Source organism: Cebus imitator, unplaced genomic scaffold (genome assembly GCF_001604975.1).
Source record: "Cebus imitator isolate Cc_AM_T3 unplaced genomic scaffold, Cebus_imitator-1.0 Scaffold117, whole genome shotgun sequence".
In the NCBI taxonomy this organism is placed as follows: domain Eukaryota; kingdom Metazoa; phylum Chordata; class Mammalia; order Primates; family Cebidae; genus Cebus; species Cebus imitator.
This window is the reverse complement of record NW_016107432.1, coordinates 7,002,394-7,028,763: the sequence shown is the minus strand read 5'-3', so window position 1 is coordinate 7,028,763 and position 26,370 is coordinate 7,002,394. Positions and strand designations below refer to the sequence as shown.

The 26,370-nt window shown below is 55.0% G+C and overlaps 1 protein-coding gene across 3 annotated transcripts in view; it reads right to left on the bottom strand.

The window, feature by feature from the left end:
• The window catches only part of PPP2R2C (protein phosphatase 2 regulatory subunit Bgamma), a 245,543-nt gene that overhangs the window by 31,495 nt on the left and 187,678 nt on the right, over nt 1–26,370 (bottom strand). For all 3 annotated transcript variants that reach the window (XM_017539126.2, XM_017539127.2, XM_017539125.2), the window contains 4 exons: nt 24,733–24,830; nt 22,154–22,319; nt 19,373–19,485; nt 16,131–16,308 (listed from right to left, as the gene is read on the bottom strand). In XM_017539126.2, coding sequence (XP_017394615.1) covers nt 16,131–16,308; nt 19,373–19,485; nt 22,154–22,319; nt 24,733–24,830 — 555 coding nt within the window. The remainder of the gene's footprint in view (nt 1–16,130; nt 16,309–19,372; nt 19,486–22,153; nt 22,320–24,732; nt 24,831–26,370) is intronic.

Below are 26,370 nucleotides of genomic sequence, written 5' to 3'. Positions count from 1 at the left end.
CAGTCCCAAGCCTCTGAATCCCAGGGCCCAGAGCCGTGCCGAGAACCTCTGGGCAGCACGGCACCCTCTGGGGCGTGGGCACCCGGCTGGGTCTATCGTCACCCAGACCCTGGGACCGTCTCTCCAAGACTTTGGCTCAGGTGGCCATAGGACCCACCTGGGCCTGCAGCCCAGCCCTTTGCAAAAGGAATTAATTACCTAGCGGGGCGGTCCCTGTTGGCGCTCCCTCCATCCATCATAACACAGGGACCTGAAGACCGACTCCTGACAAGGAGGTGGCTGTGGAGAAGCCTCCAGGTCACAAAAATTATGCCCCAAACTCAGCTACTGTGACCACTCCTTTCTGCCTCACACCGTGGCCTCTGTGTGTGGACTCTGAAGCATGTGGCCCAGTGACCACATTCGGTGGCTTTCACTTTGGCAGGACCAGCACCAGGTCAGAAGCCGGGTCCCCAGCTGGGCGTCTGGTCTTGGCTGTCACTGGAACATTGTTTCCATTCGGCAAGGCTTGGTTTCCCCATCTGCAAAATGAGGGTCTGGGCCCTTTCCTTTCCAGGACTAACCCCAGGTGGCCCCACCCTGTTTCATGAGAGCTGCCTAAATCCCACTTGAAAAACTGCTTCACAAGGTTTGTTTCAGGACTGGCCTCCCTTGGGAACGAGCATAATTGGGCTCATTTAAGAGTCGCCCTTCCCCTGGCAAAGCTGCTTGAATTATTCATCTTCTGTTTTCCCATCTAATTCCACTCCAGCTGTCTGCTGAGCGTTGTCTAACTTGCAGTCACACTGTAGCAGCTAAGAGGCATTTTCCCTGCAAGAAAAGTTTGTCAGACACAGGTAGGAATCCCAGAGAGAGGAGTAAGTTACACGGAGGGGACGAAAGGGAGAGAAGGAAATGCCATTCTTCAATTCCATACGCCTCAACTGAGCATAGGTTACTTTCCTCCACTGTGGTGGGTTGAAGAGCGGCCCCCACAAGTACGTTAGGGTAGTATGTGTCCGTAACGACCTAACCCCCAGAGACTGTGGGGTGTGTTCTCATTTGGGAAAAGGGTTTGCAGATGTAATTAAAGATCTTGAGATGAGATCACCCTGGATTACCCAGGTGGGCCCTAAATGCAAGGACAGGTGACCTCCTAAGAGAAGGGCGAGGAGACAGCAGAGGAGAAGGCCACGTGGAGACGAGCTGGAGCAATGAGGCTGCAGGAACATCTGGAGCCCTGCAGGTAGAGGAGAAGAGGAAGGCTCCTCCCTAGATCCTTCAGAGACAGCAGGGGCCTGCCAACACCTGGATTTAGAGCTTGTGACATCCATGATAGTGAGAATATGTCTGTTGTTTGAAACCATTAAGTTTATGGCAACTTGTTACAGCAGCCACAGGTTGCTAATCCACTCAAGGTGCCTCCTGAGAGTTAGGAAGCAAGGGCAGACGCAATGCCAGTGCCCGGGATGCCTGCACAGCCCCCACACCGACAGCCCCCCACACCGACAGCCCCCCCACGCCGACAGCCCCCCACACCGACAGCTCCCCACGCCAACAGCCCCCAGGCTGCCCGCCCCCCACACCGACAGCCCCCCACACCGACAGCCCCCCCACACCGACAGCCCCCACACCGACAGCCCCCCACACCGACAGCCCCCCATACCGAGAGCTCCCCACACCAAGAGCTCCCCACACTAACAGCGCCCCACACCACTCTTTCTAGAATTCCTCATTTTCCCATCCCCAGCCCTGGAACGCTGAGCCAGGCCTCAGGAGAGCTTCTTGATCATTCTAGGCCCTTCCCTTGTCCAGCCAGTCTGCAGGGCCCGGGGCTCATCCACCTGAAGCTCTTTCTACTCCGCCCCTCAGCTCAGGCCATCAGCATCTCTGTCCCCATGGGGGTCCGTGCCCAAGCTCAGCTAGAGTGAACTTCCTCAAATAGCTGCGGGACTCCCCGCTACCCTGCATCATGGCCTCCCCACCCCACCGAGGAGGTCAGACTTGCCCGGCATGCAGCCCTTGCCTGCTCTTCCTCCATCTCAGCTTGGCCACTTCTCCCTCCCCACCCGCCAGCAGTTTGAAGTTGTCCAGCAATTTGAAGTTGCTGTAACATTCTGAGTCACGGTGTCTCCGCCTGAACACCAAGGGGAGGTCCTACCCATCTGCTCATCCTCAGGACCACCATGCTGTGTATGTGCCCACCTCTCCCTCCCTGTGGTCAGCTCCAGTGCAGGCTCCCCCACCGGATCCACCTCTGTGCCCCCACACCCCTCACACATGACCTGCCTAGAGCTGGTGCCTGGGATATGTTCGCTGCATGACTGATCTGTGGATGAATATTAGATGGGGAGCAGTCCTTCCAATTTAGAAATTCACCATCATTTGCCCCTACCCCCACCCCAACACACACTAACAGGGTGCAGAAGGCAGCTGGTGCTCTGCTTGGCTTTCTTTAGGTCCAGAGACAGGCTCAGAGGGTTCCACGGTCAGTGAGCAGCAGAGCTGATACCTCAGCCAGGTGCATGACTGCGAATCCAGCCTGGGTTCCTCTGCTCACAGCCCCCCACAGCCGGGCCCCAGTGCCCCTTAGAGGAAGCTGCAGGTTGTGCACATGGAGGAGGCACCCAGTCAGCCCAGGGTGTGATGGAAACATTCCCACTGCAGGGACCTCCCATTCATGCCCCTCAGATTGCTGCCTGAATGTTCCTTAACAAAGTAGCCTCCTATAAATCTCTGTCCCCTAAAATAAACATTTCTTTTACCTCGCTTAATTACAGATTTTTTGCTTTCTCTTTTTGCAAGGATTAATCACTGCTTATTAAGTACAATAAAATTAGCTGAGCATGGTGGTGGGTACCTGTAATCCCAGATACTCAAGAGGCTGATGCAAGAGAATCGCTTGACCCTGGGAGGTGGAGGTTGCAGTGACCTGAGATCATGCCACTGCACTCCAGCCTGGACGACAGAGTAAGACCCTGTCTGAAAAAAAAGGAAGGGCACAGTGGCTCATGCCTGTAATCCCAGCACTTTGGGAGGCTGAGAGGCTGAGGCAGGCAGATCATGTAGGGTCAGGAGTTTGAGACCAGCCTGGCCAATGTGGTGAAATCTTGCCTCTACTAAAATACAAAAAAATTAGCTGGGCGTGGTGGTGTGCGCCGGTAATCCCAGCTACTTGGGAGGCTGAGGCAGGAGAATCGCTTGAATTTGGGAGTCAGAAGCTACAGTGAGCTGAGATCCTGCCATTACACTCCATCCTGGGTAACAACAGCAAGACTCCATCTCAAAAAAAAAAAAAAAAGAGCTGGGCGTGGTGGTCTCGCCTGTAATCCCAGCACTTTGGGAGGCCAAGGCCGGTAGATCATGAGGTCAGGAGTTCCAGAGGAGCCAGGCTGGAGTGCAGTGGTGTGATCTCAGCTCACTGCAATCTCCGCCTCCCAGGTTCAAGCAATTCTCCCGCCTCAGTCTCCTGAGTAGCTAGGATTACAGGTGCCTGCCACCATGCCTGGCTAATTTTTGTATTTTAGTAGAGACGGGGTTTCATCATGTTGGCCACAGTCACACCAGCCTCACACGCAGCTGGAGGAGGTGGCTGCCCAGGTCTGCACCCCGGCCGCCCTCTCCTGCAAGGTGAGCACAGGAACCAAGGGCTGCCCACTCCTCTATGGGGCAAATCTCTGCTGACCGGAAACACAGCCAGGCACAGGAAATGAAGAAGCATCACTGGTTGGTTCTGGCAAGGAGCTCATGTGAGAAGCAGGTGTGCAAAGCACTCCATAAATGCCAAGGTAGTGTGCAAATATTCACATCATGACAGGCCCCGGTGGAGACCCCACAACAAGCTAATCTAAAAACCACAGCAAGTCATTGAACTTTGAGACACAGTAATAACCCAGAGAGCTGTGCTCCAGCACAGGCCAGGCAAATGGTCCACCCCTGCAGGAAGGAACTGCCCATGTGCCAACCACACCTAGAAGGAGAGGGAGGCCCAGGGCGGGCAGTGATTTGCCCAGGGCCACCACACACAGAGCCCTGGCAGAGTAAGGACTGAAATGCTGGCTCCCTAGCTTCCAGTCAGCATTCCTCCCACTGTTATGGAGTAAACGCATTTCCACACCATCTGCAGCTCTCCCCATGGGGTCAGCACCCTAAGAGTGCTGATGGTCAGCCTGATGCCAGGCTGGCTGGACTGGCTTGTGTCCTCAGCAAGGGGGATGCCGGGTGCAGCGCAGGGATCCATGAGAGAGAGGGTTGCAGCCTGGGGCTTCACGGATTTAACAGAGCACAGTGAGGCTCATCTAGCTGTCTCGGCAGGAGCCTGCTCTCAGGATGGAGAAAGCTGTTGCCATGGCAACCAAGCAGCCACCAGAGTCAGGGAGGGAGGCAGCCAGGCCAAGAGCCACGAAAGGCCTCCCACTTGGGCTCGCAGGGATGCTGGATGCGGAGGTGCCCTAGAGGGCCTCCCGCACATGGAGGGAGTCTTGAAAAACTGCCTTTTCAGCAAATCTTCTCCAAAGATGACCTGACTACAAACAGGGCAAGGCACGTCAGACCCTACAGGAGGATTCTGGCTGCCATAGCAAAATGCCACAGACCGAGTGGCTTAAACAATATGTGTTTCTCACAGCTATGGAGGCCCGAAGTCCAAGAACAAGGTGTCCTCGAGGCTGGCTCCCTCCAAGGCCCATCTCCTCGGCTTGAAGGTGGCTGCCTTCTGGTGCCTTCTGGTGTCCCGACATGCTGATTCCTGCGCGTTAACATCTCTGTCTGTTCTAATCACCTCTTCTTATAAGAACACCAGTCAGACTGGATCAGGGCCCACCTTACCAGCCTTGTTTTAACTTAGTCACCCCTTAAAGGCCCTGTCTCCAAATACAGCCATTCTGAGGTTCTGGGAGTCAGGGTTTCAACATATGAATGGGGATGGGAGAGACAATTTAGCCTGTAACAGCTTCCTTCCCTTCTCTGCTCAGAACACCTTATCCATGATGCAATTCCTCGCAGTGAGAAGAACTCAGCTTGCTAGAACCAGGGGAAAGACGCTGTCCTATCTCACCACTCACTGCACCAGCCACCGAGCCCTGCTCTCTATGTCATGAGCTTATCTTCACAGCTCTACCACGGCCCAGTTCATGTGATTCCTAAGTGCTTAGAATCAACTAAGCTATGAAAAAGGAAGAAAGTGCTGACTTCTGTATCACAAAGCTTGAAAGTCCAGCCCCACTGCCTAACATCTGTGAGACCTCTTGAAAACTCAGCCTTGCCGTGCTCTGCTTTCTCATCTGCAGAATGGGTTGATAACTTCTGCTTTGCAGGACTGTCATGAGGATTTCACCAGATGACATATGTCAAAAGACACAGCACATGGCTACAGTTAAGTTAAAGTTAGTTAAATTAGAATTCAGAATCAGAGTCTTTCTCTTCCTCTGGAAAAAAAAGCATACAATTAAGCAGGATGCAAATGGTACAGTGCTTGTCACCCCTGGGAGGACTATGAGGGTCTGTGGCGAATGGCATGCCTTGGTTTGCAAGAACTGGGAGGGGGAGCCCAAGGTTGGACGGATCTGGGATGTGCGCCCAGGCAGCTGTACTCCCAAGGCGCTGAGAAGGAGCAGACCAGAGGCTCCCAGTCTGGCAGGGAAGCAGATTTACCTCCATGATCAATCGATGGCCCAAGAGAGATACAGGTGCTCATGTCAGAGATTTATAATGAGGCCCTGAGATGGTGTAGAGTCAGGGAAGGGCCCTCTGAGGCCCATGGTGAGTAGGAGTTATCTAGGCAGAGTCAGGGGGTAGGAAAGTGTTTGGTGTGTGTGTGTGTGTCAGAGGGGGAGAGGAGGCTGAAGAAGGGGATTGCAAGGCTCAGAGGTGTGAGAGGTCAGGTGGCTGAGCACGAGGGAGGGAGGCAGAGAGGGAAGAGCCAGGCTGGAGAGGATGCGGGGCCAGCAGGCCACGGAGGGAGCATGGGCTCTGTCTGAAAGGAGAGGAGTTCTAAGAGGGCAGCTGGGGAGGTAGAGGCTCCAAGATGATGGAGTGTGAGCTGTGAGGGAGGGGGGTCCTGACATGAGGCTGGGGTGGCAGGACCCATCCTGAAGAGGGAAGCAGGCCAAAGGTCTGGGGCTCAGGTCTTGGGTGAAGAGGATTTTAACAGGGAGCAAGCTCTATAAATGCCAAGGAGGTCTGTCGGGAAGGGACAGGAGGCCTGCCAGGGTCTCATATCTCTACCATCCCATCTGCAGGGCACATGTGAGGAATGCCACAGAGCTACTGACAGCATGTTCATCACAAAACAACCTCCAATCTCTCCTGCAATTGGGGTTGTCTCTCCACAGGATCTAAAGGAAGAACCAAGAAATGTGGCTGTCCCAACAGAGCTGGACAGGCCATCAGAAGGACACTGGGCTAAGAGGGGCCTTGGGCAAGGGAGCCCACCTCTCAGAGCCCATCTCCGCTTCTGCAGAGTTGGGAGAGTCACACTCCCACCTAGCAAGTGGTCATGAGAGTGAAATGCAACCAGCAGCGTCATGCATCTGTTCACCGCAGTGCCAGGCAGGCTGCAACTGGGGCTGTTATCATCATGACTGAGAGGCAGTGTAGCGTGACAGTTAAGTGCATGGGTTCTGTCTGCATCCAGGCAGCTGAAGTGTGAATCCCAGCCCCGGCACCTGCTCTCACTGTTTGACTTTGGCTAGATAACTGAAACTTACTGTGGCTTTGTTTCCTCATCTGTAAAAGGGGGATATTAATAATGCCTACCACATAGTGTTATTGGGAGGATTCAATCAGTTAATGTGGGTAGCACGCTCAGAACACTGTGTAACACAGCAAGTAGTGACAGTGGGGTGGGAGGTGGAGATGCTGAAATCGACGCAGCCATGGCGCACAACGGGGTCAGCACCATGGACAGCACCATTGCACGCAGGAAGCCCTCAGTCATGGTGGAAGCTGGCTGACCAACTGCCTGGCCTTGTGAAGGCCCCACAGCAGTGGTGTGCTGGTAACTTGAACAATATCGTCTCTTCTGGGGAGGGGAGACACTGATTTTGTGGTGTTTGGAGGTATCTGTAGAAATACTACCACCCATGGTCAAATTCAATCTCCCAAATCAATGTCCATGAACATGGTTTTGGGAAGAGACGTGCACACCTGACTGTGACAAAGTGTGTGTGACCTTGTATCATGCCAGCAAGCAGGCAAGACACAAGGTCACACATAGTCAGAACAAGGGAGACCTGGCAAGGATAACCAGGTCTGAATGAAAGCCAGCTTCAGGACACCAGTCCAGCCCAGAGAAGGGGAAATCGGTGTCCAGGAAGAAGAAGCAAGCAACCTGCCAGGGAACCACGTGGCAGGCCCAGGACAGAAGCCTCAGTGCCAATGCCTTTTAATCAAGGACCTTCCAGGGAGGCTGCGGTCCTCCCCACCTTTTTCTACACCCATCTCACTTTATTGTGCTGGTTCCGTTCTTGGAGCATCTACTCTGGACCAGGCATTATTCCAGGTAAATCAAACAAGTTAACTGCTCTCATGAAGCTGCTAGTCTAGGAGGGGGAGGTGGGAAATGAACAGGGGATGTGGTAGGATCCAAGGCTCAAGGGAAGGGGCTTGAGGGAGTCAGGGAGGGGAGGTACTAGTTGAGACAGATAGTCAAGGAGGGCCCCTCTGAGAAGGTGTCCACTGAGTGGATGAGTGGGAGAAATTCACAGGTGGAGGGAACAACCAGAGCAAAATGGCTCTGCTACAGGAGATGGCTGGAAATATGGTGAAGAGTGGGGGGGCCAGGAAGGCTAAGCCGGGGAGGAACGGGAGAGAAGAGGAAGTGAGCCAGGGAGAAGCCAGGGCCAGCTCCTGGAGGGCCTTGGAAGCCAGAGAAAGGGGTAGAGTTACTCCAAGTTGAGAGAAGTAGCTGAAGGGTTCTGAGCAGGGAGTGACATGATCTGGTATTAAAAAAAAACTCATGTTGTAGGAGAACAGACAAGAGATCCGTGGGGAAACAGCTGATGAAGCGATGATGCTGCAGATGAGTGTTTTGCCAGGCACTGCCCTAAAGGCTTCCTAGATGTCATCATAGCACCCAGTCCTCAAGCAGCCCCATGGTGTCAAGCAGGGGCTTCGCCTCGCTTTACAGGTGAGGAGCTGAGGCACAGGGAGCCCACGTGAGCTGACCGAGGCCGCAGAGTCACTAGGTCTTGGGGCCAAGGTCTAAGCCCTGGCAGTCTGGCTCCTAGACTTAAGAAGGGAGGCCAGTCAGGTCATCATCATGATCAGGGTGAGACATGACAGGGGCCTGGACATGTGCTGGGAGGAAGAGGCAGGAGGGCTCTGGGTGCATTCGGACCACGGGATCACGGGACTCACTGGGGCTTGAACAAGAAGAAGGCCATCTTTTTGCTCACCTACAAAGTTCACCTGGGCAGCATCAGGATCCACATTCACTCAAAAGGTGCCTTTGGGCCTGGCGTGGTGGCTCACACCTATAACCCCAGCACTTTGGGAGGCTGAGGAGGGCAGATAACCTGAGGTCAGAAGTTTGAGACCAGCCTGACCAACAAGGTGAAACCCTGTCTCTACTAAAAATACAAAAATTAGCGAGAGTGCTGGCAGGTGCCTGTAGTCCCAGCTGCTCAGGAGGCTAAGACAGGAGAATTGCTTGACCCCAGGAGGTAGAGGTTGCAGTGAGCCAAGCTTGCACCACTGCAACCTGGGAGACAGAGCAAGACTCCGTCCCCCCCCAAAAAAAATGTGCCTTTGTGCCAATTATGAAAAGACAGCTCTTCCATGCAGAACTGAAAAACAAACAAGTCCCTTCCTCCCAAAGTACTTGGCTTGGATTTCTGCCTCCACTCACCCGCTTCCTTTATGCAGCAGATAACCCATACAACTGAACCTGCAGGCCCTGGCAGATACCCTGTCTGCTTCCCTAGCTCCGAGTATGATGCCCAGCACAGAGTAGACTCTTGGCCAATGCTGTCAAATGAACCAGTGAATGCACGGAACCGCAGGCAGGTAGCGGCAGAGCTGGAGTCAGAACCCAGGGCTCCAGACTCCTGGCGCTGCTTCTGGCCATCAGCTCTACTTATCAGATATGCTGTGAACAGAGCATCTCTGAGCAGGGCAGCCCAGTTTCCTTCTCTGTAATTAGCATCATGGGCAGGATGAAGAGGCAGCCTGCAAGGTGCCCGACAGTGGGTCATGGGCTGGTAAGGGTTGTGTGTCTACACCACATCAGGCCCTGTACTCATTGGCCATTCTACCTTTACACTGGTACAGAAGACATGCTCCCATGGGGTGGATGAGAAAAAGAAGGTGCAGAAAGACTGAGTGACTGATCAGGGTCAATGGCAGGGGCAGGGGTGGAGCCCGGGATCAGGGTCCATTAGCCCAGCACGGGGCCTGCACGCAGAAGGGCCATGTCTGCTCCTTCCTTTGTTCCCTGCACAGAGGACAAGCTGAGTCCTCAGGCAGGCATGGGCTGATGAAGGTTCTGAGCCTCTTACAGAAAATCACTGTCCCCTCTACCCCCAGCCCACCTGGCCGAGAGGACTTGCTCTGTAAATGGGAATTAGAAATGTCGTCCAGATTGAGGCTCAGTGTGATGCCAGCTTCCACCCTGAGAAATCACCAAGGGAGAGAAATCAAGCAAACCACCTTTAAAATTCTCTGGGTGCTAAAAATAAAGCAGAGGTCCATCCGCTGAGACCTCCTGTGTAATTTGTTACCTTGAAGACGCATCAAACTCAAGAAAAATCACCCAGTGCTGTGTTTACAGTCTCAAAATATTGGTATTAAAGGACGGGAGAGGCTGCTCAAACAGATGCTGAAACTGCACTGTGGAAAAAGGAGTTTTAACAATCAGAGATGCTGGGATTTCATGAGAACCAGCCTTAAATATTTGAGGGGCTATTGTTAAAGAGACAAAATAAACCACCCTCTTGCTGGGCTCCAATTAGGCACCAGGCCCTATATGTGAAAGATTTCTTTATTCCTTGCAAATATCCTTATAAAAGAGAGTTTTCCCATTTTACATTCAGGGAAGCTGATGGTCAGGAGCGTGAGCAATGGGTGTGAGCCCAGGCCCACCAGAGCCCAGAGCCCAGGCTCCTTCTCCTGTACTTTAGGGTCTGGGGTCTCTGATTCCCCAGGATCCCAGATCAAAAAGGAGGTATCTGCATCCCAAGACCACATGGAAATGATGAACTTCAGGACCACTCCACCTACAACTGTTCATAAGTACCTCCTATCACCAGGTCCTGTGTGCTGCAGGCACTGCAGAAAGGCCTCACCCTGGACTCCCGATCTCAGGGCTTCCACCACAAAATGGGGGAGGCTGTCACAGTACCAGGGGCAGCCGAGGAGCTGCAGGCTTAGAGGGGCTCTGACCAGCCTGGGAGGGGTGTGACAAGGACAGGTCAGAGGCTCCCAGGCAATGGGTTAGGATGGCAGTGCTCTGCCCAACCCCGCCCCATGCCAGGGACCCAGCAGCTGAAGGAGTCAGCAAGTGTGACCGAGAGGTGGCAGGCGCTGGTCTCCAAGGGCACAGGGCACTGTGGAGGGGTCCAGGCTTTCTCCAGAAGCCAGAGGGGAACCCCTGAGAGCCTTAAGCGGGGCTGACATGGTCAGACCAGAGGTTCCAATGAGCCGATCTCACAACTGTGCAGCAGGCTGCCGGGCAGGGCAGGGCAGGATGCGGGCGAGTGTCTGGGAGAGAGTAGAGAGGGCTGGGCACCTCTTTCATTCTAAGGGTGAGGGAGAGGGAGGAGGCTAGGAGGGCTCCTCCTGCTTGAGCCTTGGTGACTGCACTGAGACAGGTCACAGAGCCTCAGTATCACCAGGCTCCCTTCCTCCATCTGAGAGTCAATGACGGAATTACAGCAGACATATCCTCTGAGTCACCTTTCTCATTGTTGACTAGTCAAAGCAATGCCCTCTTTTTCTCCTTTACTAAGAAAAATTTTTCCTTTCTCTTGATATGGTTACTAAAAATCAGTTTTGCCGAGACAGATAGTGTTAGTGATTGGACTTAGGAGACGCCAAGCAGTGGAAAACCTCCAGTGGACATGGGGGACCGAACAGCGTCATCAGGCCAAGCGAGGACCCCAGAGAGTGAGGGTCAAAAGGACACGACCCGCAAGTCCAGACCACGTCTTCCCCTGGCTCTGGGTGGGTACAGGCCTCCCGATCCTGGGTTTTTCTTGTCAGGACTAATCAGAACTGTCATCCTCTGACAGCCAGAATCCACCCCACTGAGACTTGCTCAAAAGGTGTCTCAAAAATTCAAAGCAATTCCCAGCTCCGCACGGAGTCTCAGCTGCCTTGCTGGCCTCCTCCCATGTCAGAAATGAAACGCCTCTTCTCATTACTCAGCTGCGATCAGCCCCATCATGGCACCTGCAGCCCATAGTCCTGACACCTTCCCTGCCAAGTGAGGCTTGTCTCCATGGTGTGAGCCCTGTGTCCGTGTCCTGTCACTGCTCTGGCCAAGCAGCAGCAGGCCATGGAAAGAGCCAGGTGCACTGAGGTTCCCAAGTGGATTGATCTAATCAGGGGAGGTTTCCACGGTCACTGCACGCCCTTAGAGACTCCACTCAACTCCTGCCAAAAGCCTCAGTTCCCCAGTCAGGGCTGCCTCAAGTCCAGCTCGAAATCTTCAGCATGCTACAGACACACACTCCTCCATCGTTAAGACCAGGGTGCTGTATATTTCAGTTAATCATTGTTACAGAACGGGAAGCTACACAGAGATCTGACACTGAGTTACAGGGCAGGGTGTGCTGCCAGGGGAGTTCCCAGGATCCACAGGGGCCCTTGATCTGCCGATACACCACCCTTGTCACTGTCCCTCGCCTGACTCAGATTCTTTGGTCAATAATCATTATTTTCACTCCCTTGCAGACACCATCAGCTCCATGTCTACACTTGGCAAAACCACACCCTGGCTCACCCTCTACCGACCGGGGGCCTGCAGCCAGCAGCAGGCGTGGCTGGAGAGAAACTTACACGGCTGTGCTGGCTGGGCCACCGACCCCCCGTAGCACCCACGGACCACCTGCTCCAATGCCAGGTATTTTACTAGTGGTTTATCATGTGTCCACTCCTGGGGGTAGAATCTTTATCTAGTTCCAGCATCATCAATGAGGCCTGGCACACAGTAGGTGCTTAATAAATGCCTGCTGGTAAATGGTATGCTCTGCAACATGTGGACAGGGCACAATTTGTGTGTTCGGGATGGGGCCGGAGGCAAGGCTGACAGTAGTGACCAGGGAGGGCTCTGCCATCCTGGGATGAACCAACCCCCTTTTCTTATTCACAACTAACTTGCTCAAATGTCTTTGTGGTCACCCCCATCCAAAGATAGTTATGATACAACGTAAATCTATGACATCGCCAGCCTCACAATCTCACTCCTCGCCCGCCTCCCGCCCATAGCCACGCTCTGGCCCTGCCTCTCACTCTGTCTCCCTGGGTCTCCTTGCCAGCCCCCAGGCCGCCAGCCTTGTCTGCTGCAATCCAGTCCACCCACAACACACACCCAAGGCACCTCCAAAGCTGACTAGTGACGCGCCCCTGCTTACGGTACATCAATAGCTCAACAGCTTCCCAGCCCGGGAAGCAGGCAAGTGGGAAGTCAGCACAGCCTCCAGTAATGTAATAAAGATGCAGACACCGAGGCAGGGTTCAACCCTTCTGATGAACGAGGGGGGCGTCTCTGTCTTGTGCTCTCCTACCTTAACCCTGAAGCATATGTTTACCTCCATCTTCTCAGAGAGAACCATTTCCGGGTCTAAGGGCAGCCTGGAGAGAGGCGGCACATCCTGTTCAGTGGCCGCTGCCCACACGTGGCTATTTCGTTTGAAGTCTGAATCCACTAGAACTAAATCAAATTAGCGCTGACGTTCGTCAGTCACCGAGCCATGTTTTAGGCACTCAGCAGGCTCAAGGCCTGGTGGCTGCCGCCCTGTGAGTGCAGACAGAGTGGTCTATTATCACAGAACATTCCAGGGGACAGGGCTGAGGCTGGATCTTATTCCCACCGTTTTGTGTGGATAGCCCTTACAGTTACAGCTACCTCCTATTTATCCTATGTGATACGTTTTATTTTAACTCGTGCTGGTGAAATTCAATTCCCTTTCAAAAGAAAGTTACTTAGGCAAAAATAAAGCAACTTGATTGAAAGAAAATGAATTTTTAAAAATGCGAACAGTAAAGGGAAGCATGCGTGGCATATGGAGGCAGGCACAGCTGTGGGTGCTTTGTGAATGACTGGTGTTCGGGGCCCCCGCCCCAGGAGAAAGGCCCCTGCCTGCACCACCCACAGCACCACAGCTCTGCACCTTCCCCCTCCTCCTGCGTCCGCCTCCTGTGTCCGCCTCCCGTATACCTATGCTCTCAGGCAGCCTTCTCCAGTCCAGGGAGCTTCCCACCCAAATTCCTTCTCTCGCCTCCTTGGCTGCCCACAGCAGCTCGTCCAGACTCTGGGATACAGCAGGGATGACGCCCTCCCTTACATTGCCATGTCAGGGCTGTGTCCCCAACAGCACCCGAGCCCTCCAGGGAAGGGGTGAGTTTCTGCCATTCATTCCATGTCCAGGCCTGGGACTAAAGACACAGGGAATTAACAGTTGGATAAATGAAATGAAGCAGCATCCCATGCATACCCCAGGGCGCTATGGCTCTTTATAAACGGCTTCGGCGTCCACAGTGTCTCAGAATCCTCAAAGCAGCCCAGACAGGAAAAGTAAGCAGGGATTATCATCCCACCCAAGCCCAGCAGGAAGGAGGCGGTGGCTCAAGGAAGGTGGCTGTCACCATCCCAGGGCTCCAGGAGGCAGGCCGAGGGCAGGGCAAAAGCCCTGGACCAGGTGTGGAGGCCCGTGCACGAGCTCCAGCTCTGCCCCTGCCAACTGGGGGCTCTGGGCCAGTCCCTCATCTCCCCAGCCTCTGTTTCCTCATCTATGAAATGGGATGATCATCATATTACCACTGTCTCTGAACACCAGTGAGACACTGAACGGCAGGCTGATTTGTAAACGGTACGGCACTGTCCAGGCAGCTCGGTGAGCCCTGCACCTTCCCCATTTGCAGACCTGGAGCTCCTGCTAGGAGACCGCCCCTCCCCCACATACAGGGGCTGGGGATGGAGCTGACTCCCTACAGCACCAGGGAGAGGTACAGGAGTCCAGCCTGGCAGATCACAGCAAGGCATTCGCCCCCAGTTAGAGCCCACGGGGTGCCATCTAGGATCCTGGTGGGACAGTTCAGAGAGAACTGGTCTCATTTCGCCTGGACTTTATTCTGGGATGGTGGGGCCCAAACTACTGGCACCAACTGGCCATGATGCAGAGCCTGAGATTGAAGCCACAGAACAGAGCAGAGGCAGGAAGCCCAGAGAGCTGCCACCCATGCTGCTCCAGTCCCTGACACCACCTGGCCCGATGCTCTCTTACAGCTGTGTACATCAAACATGCTCACACAGCAGGAAGAGTCTAACCAACTGATGCTCTGAGCACTGTGGACAGGAGGGGCCCAATGGCCTCAATGGAGGGTCAGACAGATGCCCAGCCCAGCCCTCTACATCCAGAGAAATCTGAGCTTCAACCCTTCATGGCAGCTCAGGCCCTAATCCTTCCTGCAACCTTTCCGGCCATCCCAGTCTAGCCTCCCAGCTCTGGGTCCTCCATGACTTTGGGAGAGGAGAAGGGAGAGAGATGCTGATGCTTCCTAACACCCCCAAGTGCTGACTGAGTGCTGGGGGCATCACACAGAGGGGCTCACTGACGGCACCCGGCAGCTCTATGCGAGGTACGGCTGAAAAGACAGAGGCTCAGAGAGGGGGGTCACTCACCCAGAGTCACAGAGCTTGAAGGTGGCAGTAAGACCCACACAGACTTTCTGCCCCTGATGCCCACGTATGTGCCCCGAGCCCCCCGGCTGACTCAGGGGACATCTGACACTTTGCTCTCCCTTCCTCCTGTTTCCTGAGGGTCTCCCTGCCCAAGGCTCTCTGGCCACACCTGGCTCTCAGCCCACAAAAGCCATGTTACTCTTTCGCCCTTCCCAGACTGCTCCGGGCCTCCCCTGCACCCCACAGCTGTCCCGACTTCTGCTGCTCCCAGGGACACAGCCCACTCCTGACCAGCGCTGGGTGCCCAGACTGCCTGGTGTCGGGAGACCATCCGGTTGCACGGACGCTCTCAGGTGGGTCTTCCCACCCCTTCTGAGACACACCCGGGCAGCGTCCTCCACAAAGGGCAATGTGGGGTGGAGGTTAGAAGTGGGGACTCTGGGGCCCGAGGGCCTGGGTTTGAAGCCCAGCTTTGACACTTGCTGGCAGTGAACTTTTAGCAAGTTAACTTGGGTGCTCTGTGACTCAGTTTCCTCATCTGTAAAGGGGATTTATAAAAGTACCTACCTCATAGGGTTGTTGTGAAGATGAAATGAGTTAAAATGAATGTGTGATGTTAGTCACAGAGCCTCACTGTACGTTATTATAATTATCATTGTTTGTATGCAGAATAGTGACATCTCAGCAAACTGCCTGCCCACCCACCAGCCAAGTGCAGGCCAAGCCTTGCCCCGCCTGCAGGCCAGTGTTCATGTCATCACCAGCTCCCTCCCCAGCAGTCGCTGGGAATCATCAGTGCTGTTGCCCCTACCTTGCCCTGACAGAGGGAAACACTGGGCAGGGGGTTCCCAGGACCCCAACCCAGCTGATTTCTGACATCCTGGTTGCTAACACAGCCTGCCTTGGGGCCCAGTGGGGGTGGGTGGTGGGGGACAGGTGGGCCCTGAGGGACCTTCAGTGGATGCTGAGCCAGGTCAGCAGTCCCTTCAAAGCAGCTGAGCCCTGAACTCTGTCTCCTTCCTGGCCCCTGGTGAGGCCCCAGGATGAGGGGGATCATGGCCACCCTGGAGGAGGTGATGGGTTACATGCAATGTTCAGCAATGTTGACTTTGTGGTTTTCAGAAACAGATGCAACGTATAATTCTGTATCTGGGCCTCACAGGCATACTAGGAGCCAGAGGTGCCTCACTGAAGAAGTTAAACAATGCAGACACTCCCAAACCAGCTGGCTGACAACCAAACCAAACCTGCTGCCCACCGGAAGCCACCCTGCCCATGGGAGGTACCACTGGGCCGCAGTGAAGGATACTGAAGCTCCTGTCGGTGATGGCCAGGTGCCAGAGGTTGATGCGCAGGTCGTCCGCCGACATGTAGGTCTCGCAGTCGCTATTGACGGAGATGGAGTTGATGTGGTAGGTGTGGCCGTTGGCAAAGATCCTTCGAGGGCTCACCTCCACCATCAGGTCCATGGGCTTCAGCACCGGCACCTGCAGAGGAGGGAGAGGAAGGGGGGAGGTGAGGGCCAGGCGGTGGCATCTGGATATCACATGCCATGGGCACGTGATCCAAACCAGAGGCCAGAACACAGGGGTGGGCGTCCATCCTGATCCTCCATGGTCTAAAATAGGCAGTGACAGATGGCGAATGCCCACCACCCACCAGCCCTCCAAAAGAGGCATGGATGCTTACCCACTGGGGGTCTGTGAATAAGTGGGGAACCCTCCTGCACCCCAATTTCCTCAACTCTAAAATGAAATGAAAAGATACCATGGCAGAGCCAGCCAATTGTCTACCAAGCCTCCCTGCTTCCCTCCTACAATGCAATGTTGTCACCGGGAAATGGCTGTCCACGTGTGGACTGCATTTCCCAGCAGCCTTTGCACCCGGGCATGGCCACATGACTAGTTCTGACCAATGGAATGTGAGCAAAGTGATGCCTGGCCCTGATTCAGCTAAGTAACAGGAGCTCCTTCCCTGCCTGTAAGGTGAGGATCCAAGCCTTAGGGATGGAGGCTCAGGGGATGGGGATGGAAGGAACCTGCAGGAGAGCTGTGTCCCAACCAGCACACCCATACCAGACCTTCCCATAGTGAAAATGCATTTCTGTGTTTGGCCCTGGACTGCCAGGGTTGTTTTGTTACAACAGTGGAGTTACCCCAACTCATACGAATTTTCATCTCAGAGGGTTGCTGTGAGGGGTCCTTGCCATGGCATCAGACATTGAGCTTTCGCAAGCCTGAAGGTCCCTTGTCACAGCCCTGACCAACCCTGAGGCTGTCATCTGGTCCTATCAGCTTTACCAGTGGACTAGGGACCAGCTAGGGGTGCAAGGCCGCATCTCTTGTTTCTCTCTCCATCTCTCTGGTGCTCAGTTCTAGGCCTAGCAGAGAGGGTCTCCAGTGAATGAGTGAATGAACGAATGGGCTCTGTCCCTGAGCTCCCAGGGAACAGCTGAGATGGGAGGTGACAGCCTTGGTGCTGCAGCTGGAGTGACAAGCACTGAGCTCCTTTGGAGCAGACGCAGCTCTGTAGCCCATGTTAGATTTTCCCATGCACCAGGGCACCCAGTGTGTGTGTGGGAGTGTGCACGGCGAGTGTACCTGTATGAGTGTGTTCATATGAGTGTGCAAGAGTGTGCCTGCATGAATGAGTGTATGTGTATGTGCATGCATGTGTGTGTGTGTGCGTGCAGCACCAGTGTGAGTGCCGGCCTGGCTCTGGGTGGTTCTTGCATCGCTCTGCCACTGTGTCTGTGCTTCTAGGTTGTGTGCCTGGGAGTCGGTGTTAGTGTGTCTAGACTCCTCCAAGGCGTCCTCCCTGCAGGTATTCCTGTGTCAGATATTCTAGGTAAGCTGCTAAGCTTCCCCTCCTTTGAGGTGCAGCCACTGCCCACTCCAGGGATCCCTGGACTCCCAGGAGAGAGACGGAGTCTAGCCGCTCTGGAGGAGGGCAGGGCATCACTGGCCTAGCAAAGTCTTGGCATCTCAGTCCGCCTCTCCCCTCCTTCTGGCAACATTGCTTTCTGTTTTCTCCCGGCAGCCTTGGGACGCAATTCGCCCAGGGCTCCAGCCATTCCCTGCCATCCACCAAAAACCACAGCGCAAAGCCAGTTTTTTAGGAAAGAGAGGAAGGGAAAAGAAACCTTCCCTGAAGGTTTAGGGGTTTCATGAACAAAGCATGCTGCCTCCGTAAAGCCACAGTCTAGTCAAGGTGAGGGGCAAGGAAGATACAGACACTAAGGACAGAAGAGTGTTGGATCCAAAAGGCAAGAGTGGGCACAGGAAAGATCACGATTTTCATCTGGCCTCTGCAGAAAGGCTTTACAGAGGTAAAGGCCAATAGGGTTTTATAAGATGTATGAGAGTTCCCCGAGTTGACAAAGTAGAGAAAGGCCTCCTGGGGTGCCCACAGCCCCTCTGTGTTCCTCTGTCACAGCACTGACCGCCAGTGTGATAGTGATTCCATGTCTGTTTCCTTGAGGGCTGGGGACACTTTGGGGACAGGCAGTGAGCTGAATCTTGCTCACCTCTAGGACCCCAAAGACTAGCCCAGGGCCTAGCGGGGAGCAGCTCCTCAGTAAACAACAGCCGCCTCCAGCCTGAACTGCGCAGGGTGGGTAGAACGCTGTGCAGGTTTGGCATGGCGTGGGTGAAATCAGGGGCACACAAGGTGAGAGGCAGGATGAGGTCAGACCAGGGGACCCATGTTCTCAGTGACAGTTAAGCGTCTTAGGAAGTATGTGACTTGCAGAGAAAAACCTCCAATGCTGGGAGGGACATACACAGGATTCCCGAAGGCCAGTGGGCTCTCCCTCAAACACCAGGGTGATCAAACACCTCCCTCTACGGGAAACCCTCATAAACTTCCTCGGGACAGGGGGCGGGACAGGGAGCACCATCACCCTCATCACTCAACATTGAAGCTAATCAGCTGCCCGCTTCCTCAGAATTCATCTGTGCAATTTGCCAGTCATTTAGGCCAATGCATTTAAACATGTATTTCTCCTTCTCAAGAAGAGCACTGACTACAGCTTTCTATTTCCGGCAGCTCCCTGGATTCTGGGCACATGTGTGTGTTTCAGACATGTCTGTTTCAGGTCTTTGCAGACGCTGTAGGCCTCACACGGTCCAGGCTTCCCTCCACCCTCAGGAAAGGACTTAGGGACCACAAAGCTCTGCTGACCCATTCTCCTTCTGCCTCTGCGTACTCACTCAGCTGAGCAGTTCTAGGTGAGTCGCTGCCTCTCTCGGCCTCAGTTTCCCCCTTCCTATAACAAGGGATTATCTGCCTTGCTCTCCACCCTCAGCTGCAGGTGAAAAGCACTTTATACCCATGCACCACCACCCTACATGCTCATAAGATACCTAGAGGAAATGTAGTGATCTCTATGCTGCTGGTGAGGAAACTGAGGCAACGGGCAGGGAGATGCCCATGGCCGCCCAGCAGCCAGCAGCCCAGCCAGGGTCTGCACGTCAAAGGCTCTTCAAGCCCTAAAATCCTCAGGGTTTGATAAAGAGGCGCGTGTGCCTGCCTCCCCCAGCCGGGGCTCACCTGCAGTGACGTCACCGTGGACAGGTCCTTAAGCTTTCCCTCTTCATCCTTCAGGTTGTATCCTTCAGGCCTTTTATCTCGTTCGGTAATCTTCCATAATTTGATAGTTTTATCTTTAAAAACAGAACAAAATAAAGCAAGTCACATAATTAAGCAGCCAGACGGAAGAGAAGAACCGCTTTAGAAGGTGAGATCGTGAGGCCCTCCCGGGGGCAGAGGGCTTCTGCCCACAGGTGGCTTTGGACGGAACTGAGATGGCCTCGGGGCCTCCAGCCTGCGGCCTCCCTGCAGATTTTGGACCAGCCAGCCTCCGTGGTCACGTGAGCCAGTTCCTTAAAATAAATCCCCCCCTGTCTTTCTCACTCCCATGCCCTACTGATTCTTTTTCTCTGGAGAGCCCTGACTACTACAGGGGCCAAAACAAAAACCACCATGTTGATGAGAAGGCCCTGGGGGCACTGGTGTGTCAGTGGAGCATTTGAAAGGTGCCCGAGGCCCCGTCATTAGGAAAGAGTGAAGCTGGGATTCAAAACCAGGGTGGGAAGCTTGGCGGGGAGGGGACTGTAGGGAGTGCTGAAAGATGACCTTTTCTCCAGATAGGCAGGAAGAAAGTGAAATGTCTTTTTTTTTCCTTTCCTTTTGAGATAGGGTGTCACTCACGTCGCCCAGGCTGGAGTGCAGTGGCACCATCTCAGCTCACTGCAGCCTCGACTTCCCTGGGCTCAGAGGATCCTTCCATCTCAGCCTCCTGAGTAGCTGGGACTACAGGCGCTCACCACCACGCCTGGCTAATTTTTTGTATTTTTTGTAGAGATAGAGTCTCACCATGTTGCCCAGGCTGGTCTCAAACTCCTGGGTTCAAGTGATCTGCCCACTTCAGCCTCCCAAAGTGCTGTGATTACAGGCATGAACCACCGCACATGGCTGACATGTCCCTCTTAAATATTTTTAAAAGGAGCAGGTGCATGGGGCTTAGCATGCACCTGAGGCTCCTGGCCCCCAGGGCCTACCCTTGGGAGAACCTCTCATGCTGGCTCGGGTGAGAGGTTTGCTGGGCAGGGACACTTAGGGGACACAGACCCTGCCTTTGAGGAGCCTGGTGGGAGAACACCGTCAGAATGGCAGGTGCCCAGAGTTGGGTGAGCCTGAGTTAAGAGGAGCCAAAGTGTCACAGGAGGGATGCCTGGTTCAGCGGAGAGGTCAGAAAGGCTGGCACCCAGTGAGGCTTATGGGGTGAGGAGGGAGTTGGCCAGGTGCAGGGCGAGGGCAGCCTTCAGGCACAGGCAGGCCAGCAGGAGCTGAGCCTGGCCAAGTTCAGGAAAGCAACAGAGGCCGCACTGAGGAACGTGGACATCCTCAGGGCAGGCGTGGGGACAGCACTTCGAAGCCTGGCTGGTGCTCTTGCAGCGGTCCTGTTCTCAGGGGGTTGAGTGGGCATCAAGAAGATGCGTCCACCCTGCTGAGGCTCAGAAAAGCAAGGCCACTGCCCAAGGGAGGCAGAGCAGGAACAGAATGCAGGTGTGTCCTGGTGTCCTGCCTGCAGGCTCATGCCTGCACTTTGAGAGACTGAGGCAGGTGGATCACCTGAGGTCAGGAGTTCGAGTCCAGCCTGGCCAACATGTAGTGAAACCCCATCTCTACTGAAAAATACAAAAATTAGCTGGGCATGGTGGCAGATGCCTGTGATCCCACCTATTGAGGGGGCTGAGGCAGAAGAATTGCTTAAACCCAGGAGATGGAGGTTGCAATGAGACGAGGTCACGCCACTCTACACCAGCCTGGGTGACACAGTAAGACACCGTCTTTCAAAAAAAAAAAAAAGAATCCAGGTGTGTCCTGCCCAACCCCAGGCTGCCTGGATCAGCAGGGGCCCCGGTGAAGGAGGATGAGCGGGGGTGCGAGTGGCGGACCCAGGCCCACAGTGAGCCATGGAGGACAGCCCCAGCCACTCCATCAGAGTGGACCTTGAGAAGAAGGTGTCAGGCCAAGAGCCCCAGGGCCTGAGGGCACATGCTCCTCCCTGAGGCAGGAGGACTGAGAGGGCAGCCAGGCTCCTAAACCAAGACTGCTCCCACTGCCCCCCAAGGTCACGGGTGACAGCTCCAGTCTGGGGGTCTGGGATTCTGTGGTGGGGAGGAGGGGTTAACTTTGTGTTGAGTGGCCACTGTGTCTGCAACCTGCATCCTTGTCCATCACACTCCCTCACTCGGAAGCAAAGGCCTACAAAGATGGCCCAGAAGGGCTGGACGCATCGGCTCACGCCTGTAATCCCAGCACTCTGGGAGGCCAAGGCGGGTGGATCATCTGAGGTCGGGAGTTCAAGACCAGCCTGGCCAACATGGAGAAACCCCAACTCTACTAAAAGTACAAAATCAGCCAGGCCTGGTGGTGCATGCCTGTAACCCCAGCTACGTGGGAGGCTAAGGCAGGAGAATCACTTGAATCCGGGAGACAGAGATTGTGGTAAGCAGAGATCACACCACTGCACTCCAGCCTGGGCAACAAGAGCGAAACTCTGTCGCAAAAAAAATAAAAAAGGTGTCCTGGATGGTGGTGGACCGTGCTATTCACAGCAGGGGGCAGCCCCGTGTCCAGCCACGGGGAGCGGCGGCGGGGCTCTGGCATACTCACTCGTGGGATTTACATGCTGCTCAGAATATGACTTTCTAGGTGCTCTGAAGGCACAGAAACCTGCTCATAATGTAAGTGAAATACAAACCAGCATTTGGCAGAAACATCTAGAGCCCGCGCATGTGCCCGAGAGGCCGGGCGGTGCCTCACCGTTGGTGGACAGGAGCGAGTGCGCGGCGTTCTGCTGTGGGAGCCACTTGATCTTGTTGATCTTCTCCTCTATCTCCAGGCTCTTGAGGTAGTCAAACTCCGGCTCGTGGCTCTGGAAAGTGCTGTACACATCGTACTCGCCCTGGCTGTGAGGCGCATTCTTACTCTGCAGGGAAACCCGGAGAAGGGGCCTGAGCACCGTGACCCGCAGGGCGACAGCTGGGACTTCTGGGGGCCCAGCCAGGCCAGCCAAGGGACCAGGCACCAAGCCATGCCCGGGATCCAATTCCAGGGTCAAAGGAAACTCTCTGCAGTTTAACCGGCTCGTGGCTCGCAGTGTGCCAGAGAAAAGCCCCGCGCCTGTTCAGTCCCACAGGCGCGCACACCCGAGCCAGCTCCCTTCCTAATGTGAATGTCCCCCGTGCCTGCTGCGTGCTGGACACCCCGCTGAGTGCTCCACACCCCATCGCATTCTGCCCTCCAGGCCTCCTCTGGTCTGAGCACCATGACTCTCCCCACTTTACAGACCCACAGAGACTCGGAGGGGAAGTGACTTCCCAGAGCCCAGAGTCCACTCACCAGTCAGCAACCCTCTGCTGAGGCCTGCCTGACGCCAAGGCCCAGCTCGGGTCACCCTCATGTCTCGGGCCCTGACCTGCTCCCGGATTCCACGTGTACAACTCAGGCCTGACTTGGGGAATACTGTAAATGAATTTTGGAGCTGACTTTAACATTGGGACAGAATATCTTACACTGTCAGGCCTGGACTAGAATCTGTCCCTGGCTTTCCTCAGCAGTGCTCGGCCTGGTTTAGGCAGCAGAGCTCCTTCTAATAAAGACCCCTTCACCCCGGAGCTCCCGAAATAGGCTGTGAGTCCACTGTGTGCACCAGGGACCACGCTCCCAGGAGACAGTTCAAGTTCATAGGACAGCATGAGCCCCCAGCCAGGAACAAATGGAGACATTCGGCCCAGCACAATCTCAAGATTTCCTGGTCGTTTTTTTAAGTATCTATTTTTATATTTCTATCCCTGTCTTGCTTTTGAAAAGCTTCAAAGTTCTCCAATATTTCTGCTTCGAATTCACTTCACTTCCCATGAGCCCTCGCTTTGACAAAGGTCAGTGTGAACAGAATAAAGAAAAAAATTAAAGGAGAAAAATTCAAAAGGGAGAAAACTACATGGACCAAGCTAGTTTCTTTCTGCAGTTTGGCAAAAAGAAGGCTGGGCTTCACGGCCCCTGGGGGGACACCTGGTGCATCCGGTGAAGCCCACAGGTGCCAGCTGAGAGCCATGTTTGGGGAACTGATGTGCAGCTAGGACGTGCTCCTTGTAAACTATTTTAACCCTCTGCACTCCGGGCTCCTCATCTGTAAAATGAGGGGAATAGCTACACCGCATTGCATCCATTCGGTCACCGCGAAGCAGGTTGTGTGAGCCACCAAGGTAAAGTCAGACTCAAGGAGCCTCAGCTCCGGGGCCATGCTCAGGAGTGAATAGGGGACAAGATGATTCCGCAGTTCCTCTTTGCGACCCCGCTTCCTCCCCCTCCCCACCTCCCCTTCTCCACCTTCTCTCCTCCGCCCCTCCCCTTCCTCTCCTACTCCATCCCCTCCTCCCTCTTCCTTGGTTTCCTGGATGTCTTCTGCATCTAATTCCAGGCACAGTCCATGTTTGCTGGGGGAGACGCCCCTCTCTGAGGCCCGCTGATGTGTGAAGCTGCTGACCACTGTCCTGGTGTCGGGGAGCCGGGCTTCCATCCCTGGTCTGCTGTTCGCTAGCTGGGTGACTCCTCTGAGTTTCCTCATCTGTCAAAGGAGTGTGGATCTGACCCTCGGACGTGAGCAGTGCAGAGGAAACAAGAAGCATCTCCAGAATATTTAGCGAGTGTTCTCAGTAAATGGGCTTTTGTCCTGAGGCTCTTTCATGTTCCAGAAATGTGGCCCTGGGCAGGCTGTCCAGGCCACTGCTGTCTTACCCAGAGTTCTGCTGGACAACAAGCCCCCAGGGGTGGGGGTGAGGACAGGGTTGAGGACGAGGGCCCAGGCCTGAGCAGAAAGCACCTAGCCCAGCCTGAGGGCTGTGACAGCTGGGTAAGAGTGGAGTCCTCCCCACTCCCCGATCTGGCCAGGACAACGCAGGTCACCCAGGCAGAGGAAGCTTTCACTGGAGACACGAGCTGGGGCAGCAGTTGGCTGTACCACGTCCTGACCATTCATCCAGGGTCTAGGACAGAGCGTGGGATGCAGGGAGCTCTCCGCAAACATCGGCTGAGGGCAAGGGGCTCAGAACATGGCTTTGGCAGCCCCACCACCGCCCGCTACTCCCGCCTTGGCATTCCAGAGCATCCCTTTCCCACCCCTGGGATCCCTGCCCCTGGGAGATGCGGTCCAGACAGGACACCCCACACCTCCTGCCAGTTAAAAGCCCTCCTGCGGGTTGGAATATAATCCCCTACCACCTCCCACCACACCACCCCCCTGCGAACCCTTATCCCCCTCAAACCATGCCCGCCTCCTGCCTGGCTCTGCTCCCCACCTCTCCCACCTCCCACCTCCCACCAGACCCAGGGCTCCGCACCTCTGGTTCCCGCTGGAAGATGACGACCCGGCCGCCCTTGTCACCTGTGGCCAGCAGCTCTCCCGTGTGGTTGAACTCAACAGTAGAGATGATGTCAGCTGGGAGGGGACAGCAAGACGGGAAGGGGTGGCTGTCAGAACCCACCTTCCCCGGGTGCTCAGCAGTGCCACAGCAATGCCAGCTCCCCACTCCTGAGGCCCCACACCCTGGGCAGAAGGCAGCAGGGAGCCTGCAGGGGCAGGAACATCAGCGAGGGGCCCACCAGCCTGTCCCCTCCTGCCCTCCTCTTCCCCCTGCACTGCCTGCAGGGCAGAGCTCTTGGGGCTTGGCATAGGCCTGGGGCGACCGCAGTGGCTGGCAGACTTTATAGTGACTGGACATTCTATGGGACTGATGTCAGCATCTGAAGCCACCTGGATGTGGCCTTGCCCTCCTGTCTTGAACCCCCACCCCCACCCCCGCCACCCAGGCCCCCTGGCAACCTGGGTCAGCAAAGCCCTTCCCAATATCTCTGTAGATAAGCAAGACAACCCTCTGCCAGAGGCCCACTCAGGGCTTCACATACAGTAGGATGGGGGCGAATTACCCCCTCTCTTTCAGACTCCTGCTCTGTGGCCCCACCTCCAGGGAGGCCTCTGGGATTGCTCTCTAATCTGTGCCCCTGGCATCTGATCCTCCCTGCCCTTCATCCCAGCCATGTTTCGTAAGGTCACTCAGGAGCCTTTCCTTATGGAGTCACCCCATACCTGGGGTCTTCATTTCCCAGGGCTGGCCTTCCTGGATGGGCAGGTATTTGGAGAAGGCTGACAGCCCCATCTCCAGGCCCTGCTTTCTGCATCTGGGAGCTAGGGGAACATCCTGTCCATCACCGACATTCTCAGGTTCTACACGTCACAGAGACGAGTGGCCTGCACGTTCTCGGGGGCCAGCCCTGGCAGTGGGGAGAGCAGGGGAGGACGGGCCCTGGTCTAGAACAGGAACCCCCGCTGGGGGATGGCTCACCAGCCTGAAGCCTGAGGCCTGCTCCACCAACAAGTTTTACCGCAGCCCCAAAATAATTTTTATTTTTAATTAAGTCATTCCTAATAGTTGAAAAGCAAAAATTTCCTATAAAAATCCACATTTCTAGTATGCCTTGGAAGACGGAAAGTTCTAGAACACCATCCCCATACGCCCAGGCAGCAACAGCTAGTAGGAACTGGGCCTGGCCCGCCGCTGTGAATGGGATCTCTGCCGTTCTTCGCTCTCCTGGCCTGGACTCTAGGCTCCAAAATCTCTGATACCACCTTTAGAAAAATGGATCTTCTTTCGAACAAGCCACAGATCTGACCACTGCTCCTGGCAGCTACAGAGAGGATGCTCCTCAGGGCTCCCTGTGCCAGCCCCTGTTCTCCTTCTGGCAGCCAGCATGACGGCCGAACTCCGGAGCCAGTGGGTCGCTTCGTCCCTCTGCTCAAAACCCTTCCTTGGTCCCCATAACTGAATTCCCACCCCTCCTCAACCTTGTCCTCTGCAGCTTCCCCAGTCTCAGGTGACGGCAGCTCCATGGTTCGCTTGCTCAGGCCCAAGCCTTGGCGTTGCATGCTCTCTCTCTCTCTCTCTCTCTGTGTGTCTCTGTCTCTGTCTCTCTCTCTCTCT